Source organism: Carcharodon carcharias, chromosome 4 (genome assembly GCF_017639515.1).
Source record: "Carcharodon carcharias isolate sCarCar2 chromosome 4, sCarCar2.pri, whole genome shotgun sequence".
NCBI classification, from domain to species: Eukaryota; Metazoa; Chordata; class Chondrichthyes; order Lamniformes; family Lamnidae; genus Carcharodon; species Carcharodon carcharias.
The window spans coordinates 51223117-51242601 of NC_054470.1; the positions used below are offsets into that span (position 1 = coordinate 51223117).

The following is a 19485-nucleotide window of genomic DNA, read 5'->3' on the forward strand; positions in this document are numbered from 1 at the left end:
AATGAGGAGTCTTTTTGCTTTCCAATTGGTGTAAGAAGGCATCACTGCATAAGGATGGATGTGTTGGCTGACCAATAGCTGGAGCGGGGGTGGTGGGGGCAAGTCACCTGATGAAATCTCCAGGAATACATTCAATCACAATTGGCAACCCCAGTCCAACAAATCAGGTGAGAAGAGTGAAATATCAGTGGACACTTATAGGACAATCAGAATTCCTTACAATTAATAACAAGAACCGATTGCAATAAGGTTAATGATATCCAATTAATCAATCTTCATCAAGCACCAATGCGAATCAACATATCGACAGATGAACAAGGTAATTGGGATAGGAGGCACATAATGACCAATTAATCGTCGGAAGGGGGGAAAAAACAATAAAATAGCATGCCTCATGTCGCTTAGTTCAGATCAGTTGGAAAAGGGAGGGGAGAATACAAATTCAGCGTATTTGGTCATCGAAGAGCAGCTACAGATTTTACATCCCCGCTTTGACTAATGATATGATTCCCTTTCGATTGATTGTATTACTGTTCACATTATGTTCATATTCGCCCACCTATATAGATGGTGAGTAATGTGACTTTATGCCACATATCATTTTATTTTTAATACAAATAGCTTCTGTGTAAAAGTACCTTAAATACCACCGAACAAATGACAAAATGAACGTCATAAATAATTTCATTTCGTGTCCAAGTGAGCGTCTGATCACAAAACTTTTACTGGCAAGCAAGGAGTTTTTAACGCGATAGAATGCTTTGAATGAAACTTTGTGCCCCTGTAATCCAAAGTAAAGTATTTATGATGTAGGTAATACTTATCGATCACGTGATTCAGAAGTCAGAGTTGCTTAAGATTACAGATGCCGGACAAGTATGTAATATGAGAAACATTCCAATTGGTGAGTGTTAGTACTCTATATTAGAGAGAGGGGAGATACCGATGTTGCTTTTTTGACCTCTTGTAAAAGAAACTATATTTTTTGTAGCTGATGTATCTTTTGGGAGGGTGAGAACAGTAGTAGGCCATTTAACCCTTTGAGCCTGTTCTGCCATTCAATTTGATCATGGCTGATCCCTGACCTTGCCTGATCCCTGAACTTTCCCCATTTGCTAGAATATCTTTTGAATAACAAAAATGAACCACCGCTCAAGGAATAAACGTCACCAGCTGCTGTTGGATGAATATCATCGGTTCTGCACATGACTTTGGAAATTCTTCCATAAATGCATTCAGTTTTCCTGCTAGAGGTCGTCATCTGTTTTTTAGCATGCCCAGTTGTATACAGACATCTCCATTCAGTAAATATATCCTTTGATTGTAGACAACATAGAGGGTTGCAACAATCTGTCATCCCTTGTGGTGGTTATCTGACCCCTTACTGGAAGATTCATACCACCTGGATCTTGCAGCTTAATGTTGGATGGCTGGAAGGGAACTGTTTTAAGATATTCTGCGGAGGCAATGATGTAGTGGTATTGTCAATGGACTGGTAATCCAGAGACCAGGGTAATGCAAACAGCGCGAGTGAGTGTGGACCTTGTTTAAAACAGAGCAGGTGAGTGTGGACTTTGTGTGGGTGAGCATGTGAACTTTATTTAAAATAGAGTGGGAGACTTAATTTAAAAAGTATAGAGTAGCTGATAAGTATTTCTAGTCTTTAGATTAAAATTGAGGTATGTAGTTAGATTAGATCTCTAGTCTTTATTTTCTCTTAATGGCTTTAAGTACAGGATTGATACAGGTGTAAATAATTTCAATAAAGTGTAAAGAGCAGAGATACTAGAGTAATTATTTAATAAATTAGATAGAATAAGGTGCAGTGGCAGGATGGGTGATGTGTTGCTGCTGTGGCATATGGGAACTGCTGGACACCAAGGTGATCCAGAGCGCAAACATCTGTAGTAAGCGTTTGCATCTCAAACTTCAGATCCAAGTTAAGGAGCTGGAGTCTGAGTTGCAGATGTTGTGCCACATCAGGGAGGGGAAAGTTACCTGGACACTTCCTGCAGGAGGTGGTCGCACCCCACAGGTTAGATCATTTGAATTTGGCCTGTGGTCAGAGACAGGAGGGTGTGACTGCAGGTGAGGCAGTTATGGGGACCCAGGGCAGCTTTAGCCCCTAAAATAGTCCAACAGTTATGAGGTTCTTGTGAGCGGTGTGGACGAGAGCAGGGATTGCAGGGAGGATGAATGATCTCACCACTGCACTGTGATACAGGGAACCATTCAAGTGGGGGGAGGAAATAGGAAGGTAGCAGACAATGTAATTAGGGGGATAGTTATTGTTCTCCGCTGCCATGAGCGTGAATCCCAAACACTGTGGCACCAGGGTTAAGGATATCTCCTCGGGGCTGGAGAGGAACTTGGAATGGGAGGGAAAGGATCCAGTTGTCATTGTCCACATTGGTACCAATGATGTTGTTAGACTAGAAAGGAGGTTTTACTGAATGAATTTGAACAGTTAGGAGCAAAATTTAAAAAGCAGAGCCTCCAAGGTAATAATCTTGGGATTACTACCTGAACCATGGGCAAACTAGCATAGGGTAAATAAAGGCAAGTTAAATGCTTGGCTCCAAGATGGATGTAGGAGGAATGGGTTTCAGTTCATGGGGTACTGGCACCAGTACTGGGGTAGAGGAGAGCTGTTTCAGTGGGATGGGCTTCACTTGAACCATGCTGGGACCAGTGTCCTGATGAACCAAATAACTAGGGCTATAGAGAGGACTTTAAACTAATTAAGGGGGGGGGGGGGGAGGCTTCTGGTGAGGGAACAAGTAGACTTACAAAGCAAAAGAATATGGTGGCATTGCAGGGCAGCTACTTAGATAATGATGCCTAGAGTGTGGCAGGAAGAGGCAGTGTAAAAACACTTTTTTTAAAAAAGCAAATAAGGTCGGGGGGGGGGTTAAAAATGCAGAGTTGGGGCTCTTAAATGCACATAGTATTCAGAACAGTATAAATGAATTCACGTCACAAAAAGATTAATGGATATTATCTTATTGCCATTACGGAGATATGGTTACAAGGAGATCAAAGCTGGGAACTAAATATTCAGGGGTATGTGATTTTTTTCGGAAGGAAAGGGTGGTGGGGTGGCTTTGTTATTATGAGATAAAATAAGTATGATAGCAAGAAATGATCATGGAATGGAAGACATAAAATCCATATGAATGGAGGTAAGAAATAACAAGGGGAAGAAGACACTGTTGAGAGTAGTCTATAGGCCCCCTAACAGTAGCTGTGCTGTAGGACAGAATAAATCAGGAGATAATGAGAGCATGTAAAAAAGGCAGTATATTAATCATGGATGACTTTAACCTTTAAGTAGATTGGGAAAATCAAACTGGCAGAGGTAGCTATGAACAAGAATTCAGTGTATTTTGGACAGTTTGAGAACAATATGTTGTAGATTTGTAATGAGGCAGGTTTAATGAATGATCTGGGTAAAAGATCTCCTAGGAAAGAGTGACCATAACGTGGTAGAGGTTAGCACTCAGTTTGTGTGAGAAACTTGGATCGGAAACAATTGACCCTTTTAATAAGGGTAATTGCAAAGGAATGAGGGCAGAGTTGGCTGGAGTGGACTGGGAAAGGAGCTTAGCAGAAAAGACAGTTGAAAAATGACAGACGTTTAAGAAAATAGTTCATGACTCTCAACAAAGATATCCCAATGAGGAAGGAGGATTGTAGGAAGAGGATAAACCTACCATGCTTAACCAAGGAAGTTGAGGATAGTATCAAAGTGAAAGGAAAAAAAAACATACAATGTGACAAAGATTAGTGGTAAGACAGAGGATTGGGAAAATTTTAAAAACCAACAGAAGATGACCCAAAAAAAGAAAATAAACTGAGGGTAAACAAGCAAGTAATATAAATATGGACAGTAAGAGTGTTTTTAAATATATAAAAAGGAGAGAGACCAAAGTCAATATAGGCCCCTTAGAGAATGAGGCTGGGGAAATAATGGGGAACCAGGGAATGGCAGAGAAGTTGAATAAATACTTTGCATCAGTATTCATGGTAGAGGACACTAATAGCAAACCAAAAATACTAAATCATGGGGTAAAAGTTGTTTTTGGGCGGGGGGGGGGGGGTGGAGAAATATATACAATTTCTCACTAGAGGAAAAAGTACTAGGGAAACTAATGGGGCTAAAGGCTGATAAGTCCCCTAGACCTGATGGGTTACGTCCTAGGATATTTAAAGGAAATAACTTCAGAGATAGTGAATGCACTGGTAGTAATCTTCCAAGTGTCCTTAGATTCTGGAAAAGTCCCAGAGGATTGGAAAACTGCCAATATAACACCCTTATCCAAAAAGGGAGGGAGACAAGAAACAGCTAACCAAAGGCCAGTTAGGTTAACATCTGTCATTGGGAAAATGTTAATCTATTATAAAGGATATAATAGAACATTTAGAAATGCATGGTCTAATTGAGCAGAGTCAGCATGGCTTCATGAATGGGAAATCATGTCTGACAAATTTATTAAATTCTTTTGAAGGAGGCAACAAGCAGGATAGTTGAAGGGGAATTAGTACATGTAATATTTGGATTTCCAAAAGGTGCTTTATAAGGTACCACACAAGACTACTTAAGATGAGCCCATGGTGTTGGGGGTAGTGTATTGGCATGGATAGAGGACTGGCTGACTAATAGACAGGGTTGGGATAAGGGAGGCATTTTCAGGATGGCAACCTGTAACTAGAGTGCTACAGGGATCAGTGCTGGGGCCACAATATTTGCAATGCATATTAATGACTTGGATGAGGGGAATGAATGTACGATTGCCAAGTTTGAGGGTGACACAAATAGGTGGGAAGGCAAGTGGTGAGCATGATGGTCTACAGAGGGGTATAGGTTGAGTGGGCAAAATGTAGCAGATGGAATATAATCTGGGAGGGAGGTTATGCACTTTGGTGGGAAGAATAGAGGAGCTGAATATTATTTAAATGGTGAGACTGAAGAAAGCTGCAGCACAGAGGGATTCGGGGGTCTTTGTGCATGATCCACAAAAAGCTAGCATACAAGTTCAGGTAATGGGGAAGGCAAACAAAATGTTGGCCTTCATTTCAAAGGGGATGGAGTATTAAAAATAGGGAAGTCTTGCTAAAACCATACAAGGCCATACTTAGAATACTGTAAACACCCCTTATCTGAGGAAAGATATACATTTGGACTGCATTGGAGGCATCCAGAAAAGGTTCACTAGGTTGATCCCAGGGATGGAGGGATTTTTCTTATGAGATGTTGTCGTTTGGGCCTACACCCATTCATTAGAAGAAAAAGAAGTGACCTTTATTGAAGCATATAAGATTCTTAGGGGGCTTGACAGGGTAGATGGTAAGAAGAGTTTTCTCCCTTGTGGAAGAGTCTAGGACCAGAGCGCATAATCTGATAAAGGAGGGTTCCCATTTAAAGCACAGATGAGGAGGAATTTCTTCTGCAGGTAGTCAATCTATGAAATTATTTACGGCAGAGGGCTGTAGAGGCTGGATTGTTAAGTATATTCAAGGCTGAGACACCGCCTTTTAATCAGTAAGGGGATCAAGGATTATGGGGGGAAAGGCAGGAAATGGAGTTGAGGATTCAGATCAGCCAAGATCTCATTGAACGGCTGAGCAGACTCGATGAGCTGAATGGCCTACTTCTGCTCCTACGCTTTATGGTCTCTGGGGACCTGGGTTAGAATCCCACCATGAATCTGAATTCAATAAAAATCTGGAATTAAAGTATGACCATGAAACCATTGTCAATTGTCATATGCCCTTTAGCAAAGAAAATCTGCCATCCTCACTTGGTCTGGCCTACATGTGACTCTGGATCCCCAGTAATATGGTTGATTCTGAAATGGCTTGCTAGGCAGGCCATTTCAATCAGTTGTATCAAACCACTAAAGTCAGCAAAAGAATAAAACTGGAAGACCGCCCAGCATCAACCTAGGCACTGGAAACAACAACAGCAAGCCCAGCTCTGCCGTTCCTGCAAAATCCTCCTTCCTAACATCTGGGGGATTGTGTGAAAATTGGGAGAGCTGCCTCTCACAGTCAAGCAACAACCTGATGTAGTCATACTTACGTAATCATACCTTACAGATCATGTCCTGGACGCCATTACCATCATCCCTGGGTATGTACTGTCCCACCAGTAAGATAGGTGGCACATTGGCATACAGTTGGGTGGGAGTTGCCCTGGGAGTGCTCAACCTCTACTCTGGCTCCCATGAAATCTCATGGGCATCAGGTCAAACATGTGCAAGGAAATCTCCTGACTACAATGTACTACCCTACTACTACCACCCCGCCCCTCCCCGCCCCCCCCCCCCCCCAACCCCACCCCTCTGCTGCCAAGCATTAATGCCTCCTCCATGCTGAACACCACTTGGAGGAAGCACTGAGGGTGGCAAGGGTGCAGAAGGTACTCGGTGATGGGCATTGAAGTCCCCCACCCAAAGAGTGGCTCGGTAGCACTACAGACTGAGCTGGCAGAAAGACATAACTGCTAGACTGGGTCTATAGCAGGTATTGAGGGGAAAACATACTTAACCTCAGCATTACCAACTGCCCACTGCAAATGCATCTCCCCATGACTGCATTGGTAGGACTGACCATCGCACAGTCCTTGTGAAGACTAAGTCCTGCCTAGGAAGTACAGAGGATCAAGGAAATGTTGGTGTACATGTCCGTAGATCCCAGAAGGCAGCAGCACAGGTAGATAAATTGGTTAAGAAGGCATATGGGATACTTGCCTTATTAACCAAGGCATAGCATAAAAGAGCAAGGAGGTTTCTTCTAGAACCCATTCTGATATCTGAATGCATTTAAAATGTGTTTAGCACACTGTGTACATTAGAACCAGAAATCATTTGCTTTTTAGTTCATATTAATTAAAATCCTCTTACCACTTAGGAACAGTGTTTGGGGCAATGTAACTGCCATTCTTTTCAGAACAAGATTAAGATAAGCCCATTCCAGCTTTCCTTACCTCTGGTGTTATCTTAATTTGTAGTCTAATGTAACCATGTTGGAGCTGTATAAAATGCTAGTTACTCCACAGTTGGAGTACTGTGTGCAGTTCTGGTTGCCACACCATAGGAAGGATGTCATTGCACTGGAGAGGGTGCAGAGGAGATTCACCAGGATGTTGCCTGGGCTGGAGTATTTCAGCTGTGAAGAGCCTGGAAAGGCTAGAGCTGTTTTTCTTAGAGCAGAGAAGGCTGAGGGTGGGGGACCTGATGGGGGGGGTATAAAAAAATTGAGGGGTGTAGATAGGAAGGAACTTTTCCCCTTAAGTGTCAATAACCAGAGGATATAGATTTAAGGTAAGGGTCAGGAGGTTTACAGGAGATTTGAGGAAAGGTTTTTTCACCCAAAGGGCGGTTGGAATCTGGAATACACTGCCTGAGGATGGTAGAGGCAGGAATCCTCAACATTTTAGTAGTATTTAGATGAACACTTGAAATGCCAAAACATACAGGGCAACGGGCCAAATGCTGGAAAATGGGATTAGAATAGGTAGGTGCTTGATTACCAACACGGAGACAATGAGCTCAAGGTCCTATTTCTGTGCTGTGTAACTGACTGACTCTATAACAGTTTAAAATTTTAAAATGTGACAATTTTTGAAGTAAGAATGTCTACCTGTTGCATGTAGGAGTGTTCCTAATTTCATTCCTGAAGGGTCTGACTATGCCTCCTATCCAAGATTTCCCCAACCAGCTGCAGTATTTTTTCTCTGCTGTTCTCCTTTATCTTGAAAGCTTTGATCAAGTCACCTTTTAACCTTCTAGGTCCTAGGAACTACAACTAATAATTTGTGTAATCTCTTGTAATTTAACCTTGGTGACCTGGTATAATTCTAATAATATCCATAAGGCACTCCCTCCCAAGGCCAATATATCCTTCCTAATGCGTGCTGCCTAGAGTTGCTCACTGTATCTAGGTGTGGTCTAACCAGAGCTTTGTATATTTTTGAAGCATAGCTCCTACTCCCTTGTATTCTAGCCCTCTAGATAAACACCAGCATTCCATTAGGTGTTTTGATTACTTTGCTCCTGCACATCATGTCTCCTTGGGCCTCTGCTGATTCTAATTTTTCATGTTTAGACAATGGGGTACTTTTAATCATTTTGGGACTGATGTGGATAACCTAACATTTGCTTATATTAAAATCCTTTTGCCCATTCATGTAACTGACTTTTGTAAATATTATTGTAATGTTATGCTACATAAACTGCATATCTTTGTCATCTGTAAATTTAGAAAGTGGCTTTCTATTCATTTGTTAACCTTTCATATTTGAGGCCCCATGTTTAACATAGACCCTACACTATCTATTTGATCTTTTATAAAATTAAAGTTTTTTATCTTCACAATTTTAACTCAGCTGGTTCCCATCTATTGATGATGCTATTCTCACCTGTTAAGGAGCAAGTGCAATGGACAGTGCAAAGCAGTTGCTGAGTAGATGATCTCCACTTAGGAGGTGGAGAATTCTATGTACTCTTTGTGTTTGGTGCACTCTGTCAAAAGCTTGGTTAAGGAGGGTATTGGTTGAGAGAAGAAAAAATCTTGGATTAAGAAGTAGAAATGCTAGGCATATTTTTGGATAAGATCATTTGAGCAAGTTCTAAGCCACACTAATACCCAGGTTGGTGCCATGCCTTAAATAATTGCTTTGTAATCTGGGCTCAAAATTCACCAGTAAGAACCAAACAAGATGAATAAAATTTAATTTCACTTTAGAAAGAAATAGACCTTGCACTTCCCTCCTTGAAGGCAATGCCTTTATAATAGTAGTCATGCTGCAAGTAACTTTGGTTATACGTCTCACTTGTTTCAGGCATGAACACTTGTCGAGCCAATGAAATACGTTGTAGTTCTGGATTTCTTCCATGTATTCCTGCCTCTTGGAGGTGTGATGGAGTAGAAGACTGCCGTGATGGTGGTGATGAGGAGAACTGTGGTGGGTAGCTAAAAGTTTAATTGAGGACACTTGGCAACCATTAAATTAGACTGAACGAGACTTCAAATAGTTCTAAAATAGAAAGGGATGAGCAACAATTGACTTGTAACCACTTTGCATTTTACTATTTGTTCATTTACTTTGCTCTATATGGCTTTCAACAAATGAGAGCAAAATTAACTACAACCTCCCTAGTGTCAAAAGAACATTTTAGTTAATCTACAATTGATTCATTAAAAAGAAACAAATAAGGCACTGATGCCACTTATACCTCTGTTGGGGCCCATGTACTTTTGTCATCGAATATCATGCAGGATATGTGCATTGTCTTACTAACTAGTGGGCTCTCCTTCAAAATCCAGGTGTCATTCTGTCGTTCTGAACTTGCATTTTGAATGCACGTTCAGCAACTGTTTATCACCAGTCCAAAGTGACTGATCATGTAACTAAATTGAGTTCAGAAGGACTGAAGGATGCTTGGCCTTGAGTAGCATTAGAAGCACAGTCCATAGTTTGAAGCACGTGAATAGATAATGAAAAATTATTTTCTTTCAGGCAATCTTACCTGTAACCCATTAGAGTTTACTTGTGCCAGTGGTAGGTGCATTTCCAAAAAATTTTTCTGCAATGGTGCAGATGACTGTGGTGATGGAAGTGATGAAAAAGATTGCAAGCTACATACCTGTGGCCCTCATGAGTTTCGGTGCAATAATTCTGAATGTATCTCCTTGAATTGGGTATGTGATGGCAATGCTGACTGTGCTGACAAATCTGATGAATCTCCAAACCAGTGTGGGTATACGCTTTCAACTGTGACCTGCTCTCCGAGTGAGTTTTTGTGTGATTCTGGTGAATGCATTCACCGCAGCTGGTACTGTGACGGAGATAAAAACTGCAAAGATGGAAGTGATGAAGCCAATTGCTGTAAGTGTACTATTTCTTCCACACTCTGGGATTCACTAAGTTTTAATTAAGTGGTACTTAAATGATTTTTAGCTGCCAATCTCCTCGCTGACAGTGGTCAAGTGGCTTTAAAATCCTTTACCATCTCTAACCCAATAGACTGCTCTTGTACTGAGATGTTTTGAACCCCAATAACCAATCTTACAAATTCTGACACAATTGACAGTATGAATGGAGGCATAAATAAGCCAGTGATAAAACACAAATTGCATCTATCAAGTGCACAATCCATTATTAAATATTAGTGTCTGACACAACTGTTCAGAACTAGCCTCCCTTTTCAAAAGAAGTCCAGTTGCTGTACCTGTGTTGTATCCTGTGGCTGAGTGGATACAATGTCTCGGTCAAAGGTTGTTGGTTCAAGTCCCATTCCCTAGGTTAGAGCCCAAAAATTTAGGCAGCCACTCCAGTCCTGCACTAAGAGCACCACACTAAAATGTGCTGTCTTTCAAATGAAATAATCAAGGGCCCTTTCTGATATCTTGAGTGGATATAAAAGATTATGGCACTATTTGAATAACAGGCATTATTGTCCCTGGCATCCTAGCCAATATTTGTCTAATCAACATTTAGAAAAGTAAGATCTAGCCATTGAAACTCACTGTTTGATGACTGGATTTAATGAATCTAAAACAATTTGGGACATGCTGAAGTCATGAAAGATGTATAAAAGCAAACCCTTATTTCTGTTTGAAGTTACTTTAAGGGAAGAATGGAGCCAATGACATTGGGACTAATTTAATCTAGTTCTAAAACTTAATTTTGACTTCCAGTGTAGGGTTGCCAACCCTCAGGGTTGACCATGAGCCTTGAGGAATTAAAGATCAATCTTCAGGACACTACTGTTTGCAATTCTGGTGAAAAATCAGCAGTATTAAATTTTTTTAAAATTTGTTTTGAATATTTCTTTACCACATATAAAAAGATTGAAAATTGAGTGGGGAGAGACTGTTTGACATCATCCAATTGGGTAATGAGTCTTCAGTTGGGGTAGAAAGACAATGCATCACAAGGTTCAAGGTGTTGGCTGACAAATGGCTAGAGTGTGTGGCTAGTGGTGGTGGAATCTTGTCATGAAATCTCCAGAAATACACTTAATCATAGTTGGCAACCCTAAGCTGGTATTAGAGAATGTTTTGGGTGTATTATGTTTGCATTGAGCACATTAAATATAAAGTCTGTTGGTATGCTGCATGATTCCTGTTTAATTTTGAATTTCATTTTCAGCACCTAAAGTTTGTAAATTTGGTCATTTCAAATGTGGTGATAACTGTATTCCTGAAAGCAAGAAATGCAATGGCTTTATTGATTGTCTTGATGGTAGTGATGAGCTCAACTGTAAGAGTAAGTACACACTTGAGGTAAGTTGGTAAATTTTACTGAGCTCCTTGGTCCAAAACTCTTAACTTTTTTCCCCCTCTTAACAGTTCTAGAGTGCACAGGACCTTCTGATTTCAGGTGCCAAACTGGAGAATGTATAAATATGACCCTAGTGTGCAATCGGCAACAAGATTGCAAAGACTGGAGTGATGAACCCCTTGAAAAATGTAGTATGTATTTCACCTATTTCATGTGCCCCTGAAATTTCAGTGAACCTATACCTGTCTTAGTTACTAAAACAGAATGGTCTTTTTAAACACTTGAGCTACTTTCCAAATTCCTTACCTGTAACATGGGGTGGGGGAAGGACAGGAGCAGGTGTATTGGGCCATTAGAACTACAAGACATGGTTTAAAAATAAGGGATCTCCCATCTAAAATGGAGATGAGAATTTTTTGAGGGCTATTAATCTTGAATTCTCTTCCTCAGAGCAGTTGAGGTAGGGCCATGGAATATTTTTAAGGTTTGAGTTTGACTCCCTTGCCAATCAATGTAAGGGTATGGGGGTAGGCAGGAAAGTAGTGAGGCCATGATCTTATCAAATGGCTGAAAGGAATACTCTTGCTCCTAATTTAAGTTTGCACATGTATGCCAGATTGCATTTTCAACATGTCAACAGTTCTAACTATGTTAGCACTGGTCATAAATATACTATTCAATTTTATTGCCTGCATTTAGGATGATATCAGCTGTCTAGTAATAGCCTTAAACTATCTGATAAGACTTCCACATTGTCCTTCTGGTTTGAAACAGAAATTCCAATTTGTTTTTCAGATATGAATGAATGCTTGGTGAACAATGGTGGCTGTTCTCATATCTGCAGGGATCTTCTCATTGGTTATGAATGTGAATGTCCACCTGGCTTTGAAGTGGTTGACAGAAAATCCTGTGCAGGCAAGTTCAGTTAACTTTTTTTCTCCTTTTAAAATTGGCCCAGATCACACACTTGAAGCGATATTTGCTTTCCTTTTCAGATATTGATGAATGTCAAAATCCAGGAACCTGTAGTCAAATTTGTTTCAATTTAAATGGAAGCTATCAATGTGACTGTCACAAAGGATATCATGTGGATCCAATCAATGGGGCTTGCAAGGCCATAGGCAAGTACAATATTTGAAACTATTCAATTAATCATGACTAATGTGAAGCCAATCTGGTTGGTCTCACATGCATACATATTATTTAACCTAAATCAACCTGATACAAAGCTTGTTTAAGTGGATAATGTTTATGGGTTTTAATTATTCAATTGGTAGATGAATCTGAAGGCTGTGTTTAAAGTACCATTACATATGTAAACTCTTAAATTGGGCTGACACTGGTAAGGGAGAGCTGCATTGTCATATGTTTTATGTAAGCTGTTAAAATTCCCAACTGCCTTTTTGATTGTATTATTCCTTAGGATAGGGTGCATAAAGCTGTACATCTATCTGGGGTGCAAAAATTAGGATTTATTTCTAATGGTAGCTCAATATCTTTTGAGTTGCACCTCTTTTGCACAGAAAACTGCATGTAACTATCAGTTATTACCTACACTCAAACTATTGTTCCCAATCATAAGTAAAAATTGTATCCCTTTTGTAAACTGTTATTACCCTGTCCTTTTCCCTCTTTCCTGAAAGAGGGTGGTATTTGAGGAAGAAGGGGATTATTCTTTCTTGGTGCAGACATGATGGGCCAAATGGCTTCATTCTGAGCTGAAAAAAACAAAAAAACTGCGGATGCTGGAAATCCAAAACAAAAACAGAATTACCTGGAAAAACTCAGCAGGTCTGGCAGCATCGGCGGAGAAGAAAAGAGTTGACGTTTCGAGTCCTCATGACCCTTCGACAGAACTTGAGTTCGAGTCCAGGAAAGAGCTGAAATATAAGCTGGTTTAAGGTGTGTGTGTGGGGGGCGGAGAGATAGAGAGACAGAGGTGGAGGGGGTTGGTGTGGTTGTAGCGACAAACAAGCAGTGATAGAAGCAGATCATCAAAAGATGTCAACAACAATAGTACAATAGAACACATAGGTGTTAAAGTTAAAGTTGGTGATATTATCTAAACGAATGTGCTAATTAAGAATGGATGGTAGGGCACTCAAGGTATAGCTCTAGTGGGTTTTTTTATATAATGGAAATAGGTGGGAAAAGGAAAATCTTTATAATTTATTGGGGAAAAAAAAAAGGGGGAAACAGAAAGGGGGTGGGGATGGGGGAGGGGACTCACGACCTAAAGTTGTTGAATTCAATATTCAGTCCGGAAGGCTGTAAAGTCCCTAGTCGGAAGATGAGGTGTTGTTCCTCCAGTTTGCGTTGGGCTTCACTGGAACAATGCAGCAAGCCAAGGACAGACATGTGGGCAAGAGAGCAGGGTGGAGTGTTAAAATGGCAAGCGACAGGGAGGTTTGGGTCATTCTTGCGGACAGACCGCAGGTGTTCTGCAAAGCGGTCGCCCAGTTTACGTTTGGTCTCTCCAATGGCCTCTACATTGGAGAGACCAAACGTAAACTGGGCGACCGCTTTGCAGAACACCTGCGGTCTGTCCGCAAGAATGACCCAAACCTCCCTGTCGCTTGCCATTTTAACACTCCACCCTGCTCTCTTGCCCACATGTCTGTCCTTGGCTTGCTGCATTGTTCCAGTGAAGCCCAACGCAAACTGGAGGAACAACACCTCATCTTCCGACTAGGGACTTTACAGCCTTCCGGACTGAATATTGAATTCAACAACTTTAGGTCGTGAGTCCCCTCCCCCATCCCCACCCCCTTTCTGTTTCCCCCTTTTTTTTTCCCAATAAATTATAAAGATTTTCCTTTTCCCACCTATTTCCATTATATAAAAAAACCCACTAGAGCTATACCTTGAGTGCCCTACCATCCATTCTTAATTAGCACATTCGTTTAGATAATATCACCAACTTTAACTTTAACACCTATGTGTTCTATTGTACTATTGTTGTTGACATCTTTTGATGATCTGCTTCTATCACTGCTTGTTTGTCGCTACAACCACACCAACCCCCTCCACCTCTGTCTCTCTATCTCTCCGCCCCCCACACACACACACCTTAAACCAGCTTATATTTCAGCTCTTTCCTGGACTCGAACTCAAGTTCTGTCGAAGGGTCATGAGGACTCGAAACGTCAACTCTTTTCTTCTCCGCCGATGCTGCCAGACCTGCTGAGTTTTTCCAGGTAATTCTGTTTTTGTTTTTTCATTCTGAGCTGTATGATTCCAAGGACTAGAGGGAACCATTGCTCAAGTTTATTTTCTTTAAACAGAAGAAGAGCCCTGTTTGATTTTCACCAATCGTCATGATATCAGGAAAATCGCATTGCATCACTTGGAATACACTCAGATAATTGACCAGCTGACAAATGCTATAGCAATTGATGCTGACATTACAGCACATACAATTTTCTGGGCTGACCTGGGACATCATGCAATTTTCAGGTAAGATTTCTGAATACCCAACAATTAATTCCAGTACAGAATGATTTATTTTAACCTTAAATTCAGATCTATTCATACATTTTATTTTTAGCCACTTGAGTGAACACACATACATCAAACACTAGGGGCTGGATTTTCCCCTCTTGAGGAGAGTTCTTTGGGTTGTGCACCTCCCTTTGTACCAGCCTTCTGCAAGTAGAACTTCTGGGGGTCAGGGCTATAATTGGCCTGGAGACGGACCTGCTCAATTAGGTAGACCCAAAGCGTGGACTGAGGCAGACTGACTTGAGCAGGCAGATTAAAGGCCTGCCTCTGTTCTGATTCGATATGGAGGAAATGTATTTTTTTTTTCCTGAAGGGAGAGAATTTGATTTATAGTACAACATTCAAAGCTGGTAATGAAGACTCATTCAACTGCAGTTGAATATACAAAAAATGAAGCAGGAGAAAGTGATTTCTGATTCAAAGGATGGGCTGCCTGTTTTACTTGAAATGAAAGCTATATGGATTGTAGAGTCACAAACTGGAACCATTAATTTCTTTGAACTAGATCCAAAGTGAATAAATTTAAAATTGCTCAGTTATCAAAGGCCAAGTGCAATTCAAGAATTAGAATTTGAAAATGTTAAATTCTGAAGTTTTTAACTGATGCATGGAGAATATTAACTCTGATCACTCTAGAGATTCCTTTTGAGAATTGTAAATAGGGAGTCAAAAATAGTGTCAAAAGCCATATCTGGCTGGATCCTGGAGTGTCAGAAACCAAAGCTTGTAACAACTGGGGGGTGAAGGTAGATCATTTGGTGGTCAGAGGTTGAGTTTCTCTAAAATAGTGAACTTAACCCAAAGTGTCCTCTAATTATACAACCTGGCATCGAACAACATTTCAAAGAAATACAGCTGTTAAAAATCTAGCTATCTTCTGCCAAAAATTGAATGCTGTAGATTTTAATGCTGCATGGAAGTCAATAGCTTGACTGTTTGCAGTAAATATTCATTTTTTAAAACTTTTTGCCTCTTATGGTGTTTGCCTCCATTCATCTGGTCTGATATAAGACAGCTGTTGAACTCTGGTTGCCTTGCTGAAAAGTGACAACTTACCAGAAATGGGCTCTTAATAAGCCTACAGCAAATAATTAGTTTTAATAGGGACAAGCCTGTTCAGGAGCCTGCTCCCCCTCATCCTCTAACCTTGAACGAGAGGGTGGAAACAGGACTCCTGTCCACATGATCTAGCAACCATTGTTTCCCACCACCCCCTCTTGTTGCCATCCAAACAGGGCTGTGAAATCTAGCCCAAGGTATTCAGACAATTTGATTTAATTTTTTTTTTGGATTGTCACCTCTGATCTATTTTGTAGCCCTTATTCCTAATTGGCTTAAGTTTTTCATAAGGCCCTTGAGAAAAAAGGGTTGAAACCAGACCTTATGAAATAACTGTTCATAGCATCACTCTTGAACACTTGAACTAAAGACACACTTATGCTACAATTGGCCCAGAACTGAGCTTTGGAGTTAAACATGCAATGATACCTAATGATAGCAAGAGCTCTAGCCAGTAATGTGTAATGCCTATCTGTGGGCTGTGATTTAATAATTTACTATAACTACAAATGTAACTTCAATTCTGAATTTCTAGGTTTTCAATTTGAATGTTTTCTCCAGGTTTGCTTTGAGAATCATTTTTTATGTTGACTACTGTGACTTCATTGCAGTAAATCGATAGATGACCATGGTGGTACTACTGAGATTGCCAGAGCCATCAGTAACGTATCCCTCCCTTTTGGAATTGCTGTCGATTGGATCCACAAGAACATTTACTGGACAGATGTGGGCCTTAAAACCCTTTCAGTGGCCAACTTCAATGGAACAAAAAGGAAGATCCTTTTTGATACCAGTCTAATGGAACCAGCATATATAGTAGCTGATCCGCTAACTGGGTATTAAAGAATTTTTAACTTGCACAATCAGGGTATCAGTATACTGGCACTTAATGATAGAAGGCATTTAGCAGTAATTAACACTAAGGTAGTTGGTTAAGCAGTAAAATGAATGTTTTAGTGGCCGGATTAACTAGCGATGCAAGTCACTTGGTGAGCTCGATCCCCAATTGTATAAATAAGATAACTATATTATTGAGAGACTATGGTTTCTGAGTTTGGATGAGGAGCTAGAGTTCAAGACTGGTCATAGTTTAACTTTAGTTTGCTACAATTCAGTTTGGAGTTCTATCTTTGCTATCCTTTTGACTGTGTACTTCCTATTTTCATATAGGATCTTTTGCCTACTAGATCATTGAAGACCAAGGCTATGTTATCATATGATAACTTGTCACACTGGGACTAGTAAAATGTAAACTTCTGGCATTGTAAAAATGATCATCCAGCAAAGCATTTTAAATTAAAGTTGACTTTTGTTTTTGTTCTGGATTTAAAGGTTCATATACTGGTCAGATTGGGGTGAGCCAGCAAAGATTGAAAAAGCAGGCATGAATGGTGCTGGCCGCCAGCTTTTTGTTAGCACAGAGATTTATTGGCCAAATGGCATTGTACTTGGTAAGTAAACAACAAACTTGTTTGGCAGCATTCATATTGGGATTGTATTTATACATTACTTCAAAATTGTCCATAGATCTTGTGAAAAGCCGTCTATATTGGGTTGATTCAAAGCTACACACGTTGTCAAGCGTAAATCTAAGTGGCCTGGATAGGAGAACAATATTGCAGTCTGAAGAATTCCTTGCTCATCCTCTTGCTGTAACCATGTTTGAGGTAAGATGCATTGCAACAGCATTGACAACACTGATTAATGTAAGTAGAGTTGGACTAGAGCAACCTATGGTTGTAGGCTAGTTTAAGTGCTATTTTACAGAGCTTGTATTTTTGAGTTTGAAGCCTTTAGTTCTAAATAAGGTCGACTTGTAGGATGGCTAGGTAGTGCTGAATAAAATTATTGAACTGCCCAGTAGACATGGATTTAATGTCTCAGAATATGCAAGGAGCATATACATTTCCTTAATGTATAGAAAAGTAATTGATCTACCCCAGTTTTGACTTATGCAGAACTAGGATGAATACATTTTGAGTTAAGCATACTGTTTTATTATCAGGTTATGGCTGACAAACATCCCACTCCAAAAGTAACCTGTGGTAGGTGCTAATAAAGTACTTTCAACTTTAATATATACAAAGTGAGGCAGTAGTTTAAGGAAAAAAACAGACTGCATAAAGGCATTCTTATGACTTATTGCACTAATATAATTTGTAAGTTCATTTTCTAATTTGCCAAATGATACTTGCAAACTGGGTGTGTTTTTTACTGAAGATCACTCCTAAAGGCTATTTGAAAGAAACTCAATGGTTGGTTACAGCATTAAGTATGTATTTTCTGTATTCTGTTTGTATACATTAAACCTGAAGAGTAAAGGATGTTAATTGAATTATGCATTCAAGTGTGTAGGTAACTGGTATATTTGTGCAAGCGTCAGTATTGAGAAGACTTTGGGTGAATATCTGCCTTTAATGAGAAAATATTTTGTTTTAGGATCTTGTCTTTTGGATTGATGGTGAGAATGAAATAATTTATAGTGCTAATAAGTTCACAGGAGCCAACGTGGTGAATTTAGCTTCCAACCTTGATGAACCTCATGACATTATTGCTTATCATAAGTTAATACAGCCATCAGGTAGGGAGCCTTGTTTAGCTTTCCTTTTAAAAGGTAAGACTTGCCAGTTAAGAATTTTCAATTTCCCTACACTTCAGTTTACAATGGATACGCTGCGGCTCTTATGAGCTGTATAAGCAATCAGCTAGTGACATTTTGCTATCCAAAACTAACTTGATCAGTTTGGAGAATGAAGTATCCTACAGTTCTTGTTTTGAATTTAATTTAAGCTATTTCAAGCAGTGAATTTGGTGCTGAAATAATCTTCCACTTTAACTGCCCATCTGTCAGTCTGGTAAAATGGTACTTCCTCTTGTTTGTAGTACTGATTTGCTTAGTCTTAAGCCACTCCCTCCGTTTGTCACCCTATATCAAGAATTAATGATGAAATAGATGTCAATTGATTCTATGACTAAGTTGATTTGACACATAATTTCCAACTTCAATTTAACAAAGGCACATCACCTGAAACAATAGGAAACATCTTAGTTTGTGAAGTTGTCAGTTTCAACAACTGACTAATGTTGGCACTTTTGTAAAGTAAATCAAGCGTAGAATGAACAAATTCATCTGTGGCAAAACTATAATCTTGAATGACTTGGATTGTATAATGCCAGGCTTCCCCAGTGATTCTTAAAATGTTCAACAGGCAAAAACTGGTGCAATGGGACTTTGAATGGAGGCTGTGAATACATGTGTCTTCCTGCTCCTCAGATAACTATTCATTCAGTAACATATACTTGTGTCTGTCCAAATGGCATGGAACTGAACAAAGATGGAAAGCTATGTGCAACAGGTAAAAACAATTAGCTTCTGTGTTCTTATTGAATATTATGGTCTGGACTTTATTGTGGGGGCACAATTGGGAGGGTGAAAAATGCATTAGAAATTGAGCCAGTTATGTCTAAAATTTCTACCCAACTCATTTACACAAGCTCAAATGTAAAAGCTCAAGAATCATGTACATGGCTATTGACTGGAAAGACCTCAATTTTTTGTAGTAGATTGATCAAAATTGCAATTGAAGAAGCAAGTCAGTGGTCACTGGTGTACAGACTACAGTACTGTACTGGTG

General features: G+C 39.9%; 1 protein-coding gene across 1 annotated transcript in view; it reads left to right on the forward strand.

Moving 5' to 3' along the window:
- Positions 1-288: 288 nt before the first annotated feature.
- The window catches only part of LOC121276740 (low-density lipoprotein receptor-related protein 2-like), a 61418-nt gene continuing 42221 nt past the window's right edge, over positions 289-19485 (forward strand). Inside the window, 13 exon segments of the mRNA XM_041185286.1 lie at positions 289-319; positions 8846-8968; positions 9524-9892; positions 11159-11275; positions 11359-11481; positions 12086-12205; positions 12286-12411; positions 14575-14746; positions 16462-16686; positions 17183-17301; positions 17378-17517; positions 18290-18431; positions 19060-19206. Coding sequence (XP_041041220.1) covers positions 289-319; positions 8846-8968; positions 9524-9892; positions 11159-11275; positions 11359-11481; positions 12086-12205; positions 12286-12411; positions 14575-14746; positions 16462-16686; positions 17183-17301; positions 17378-17517; positions 18290-18431; positions 19060-19206 — 1954 coding nt within the window.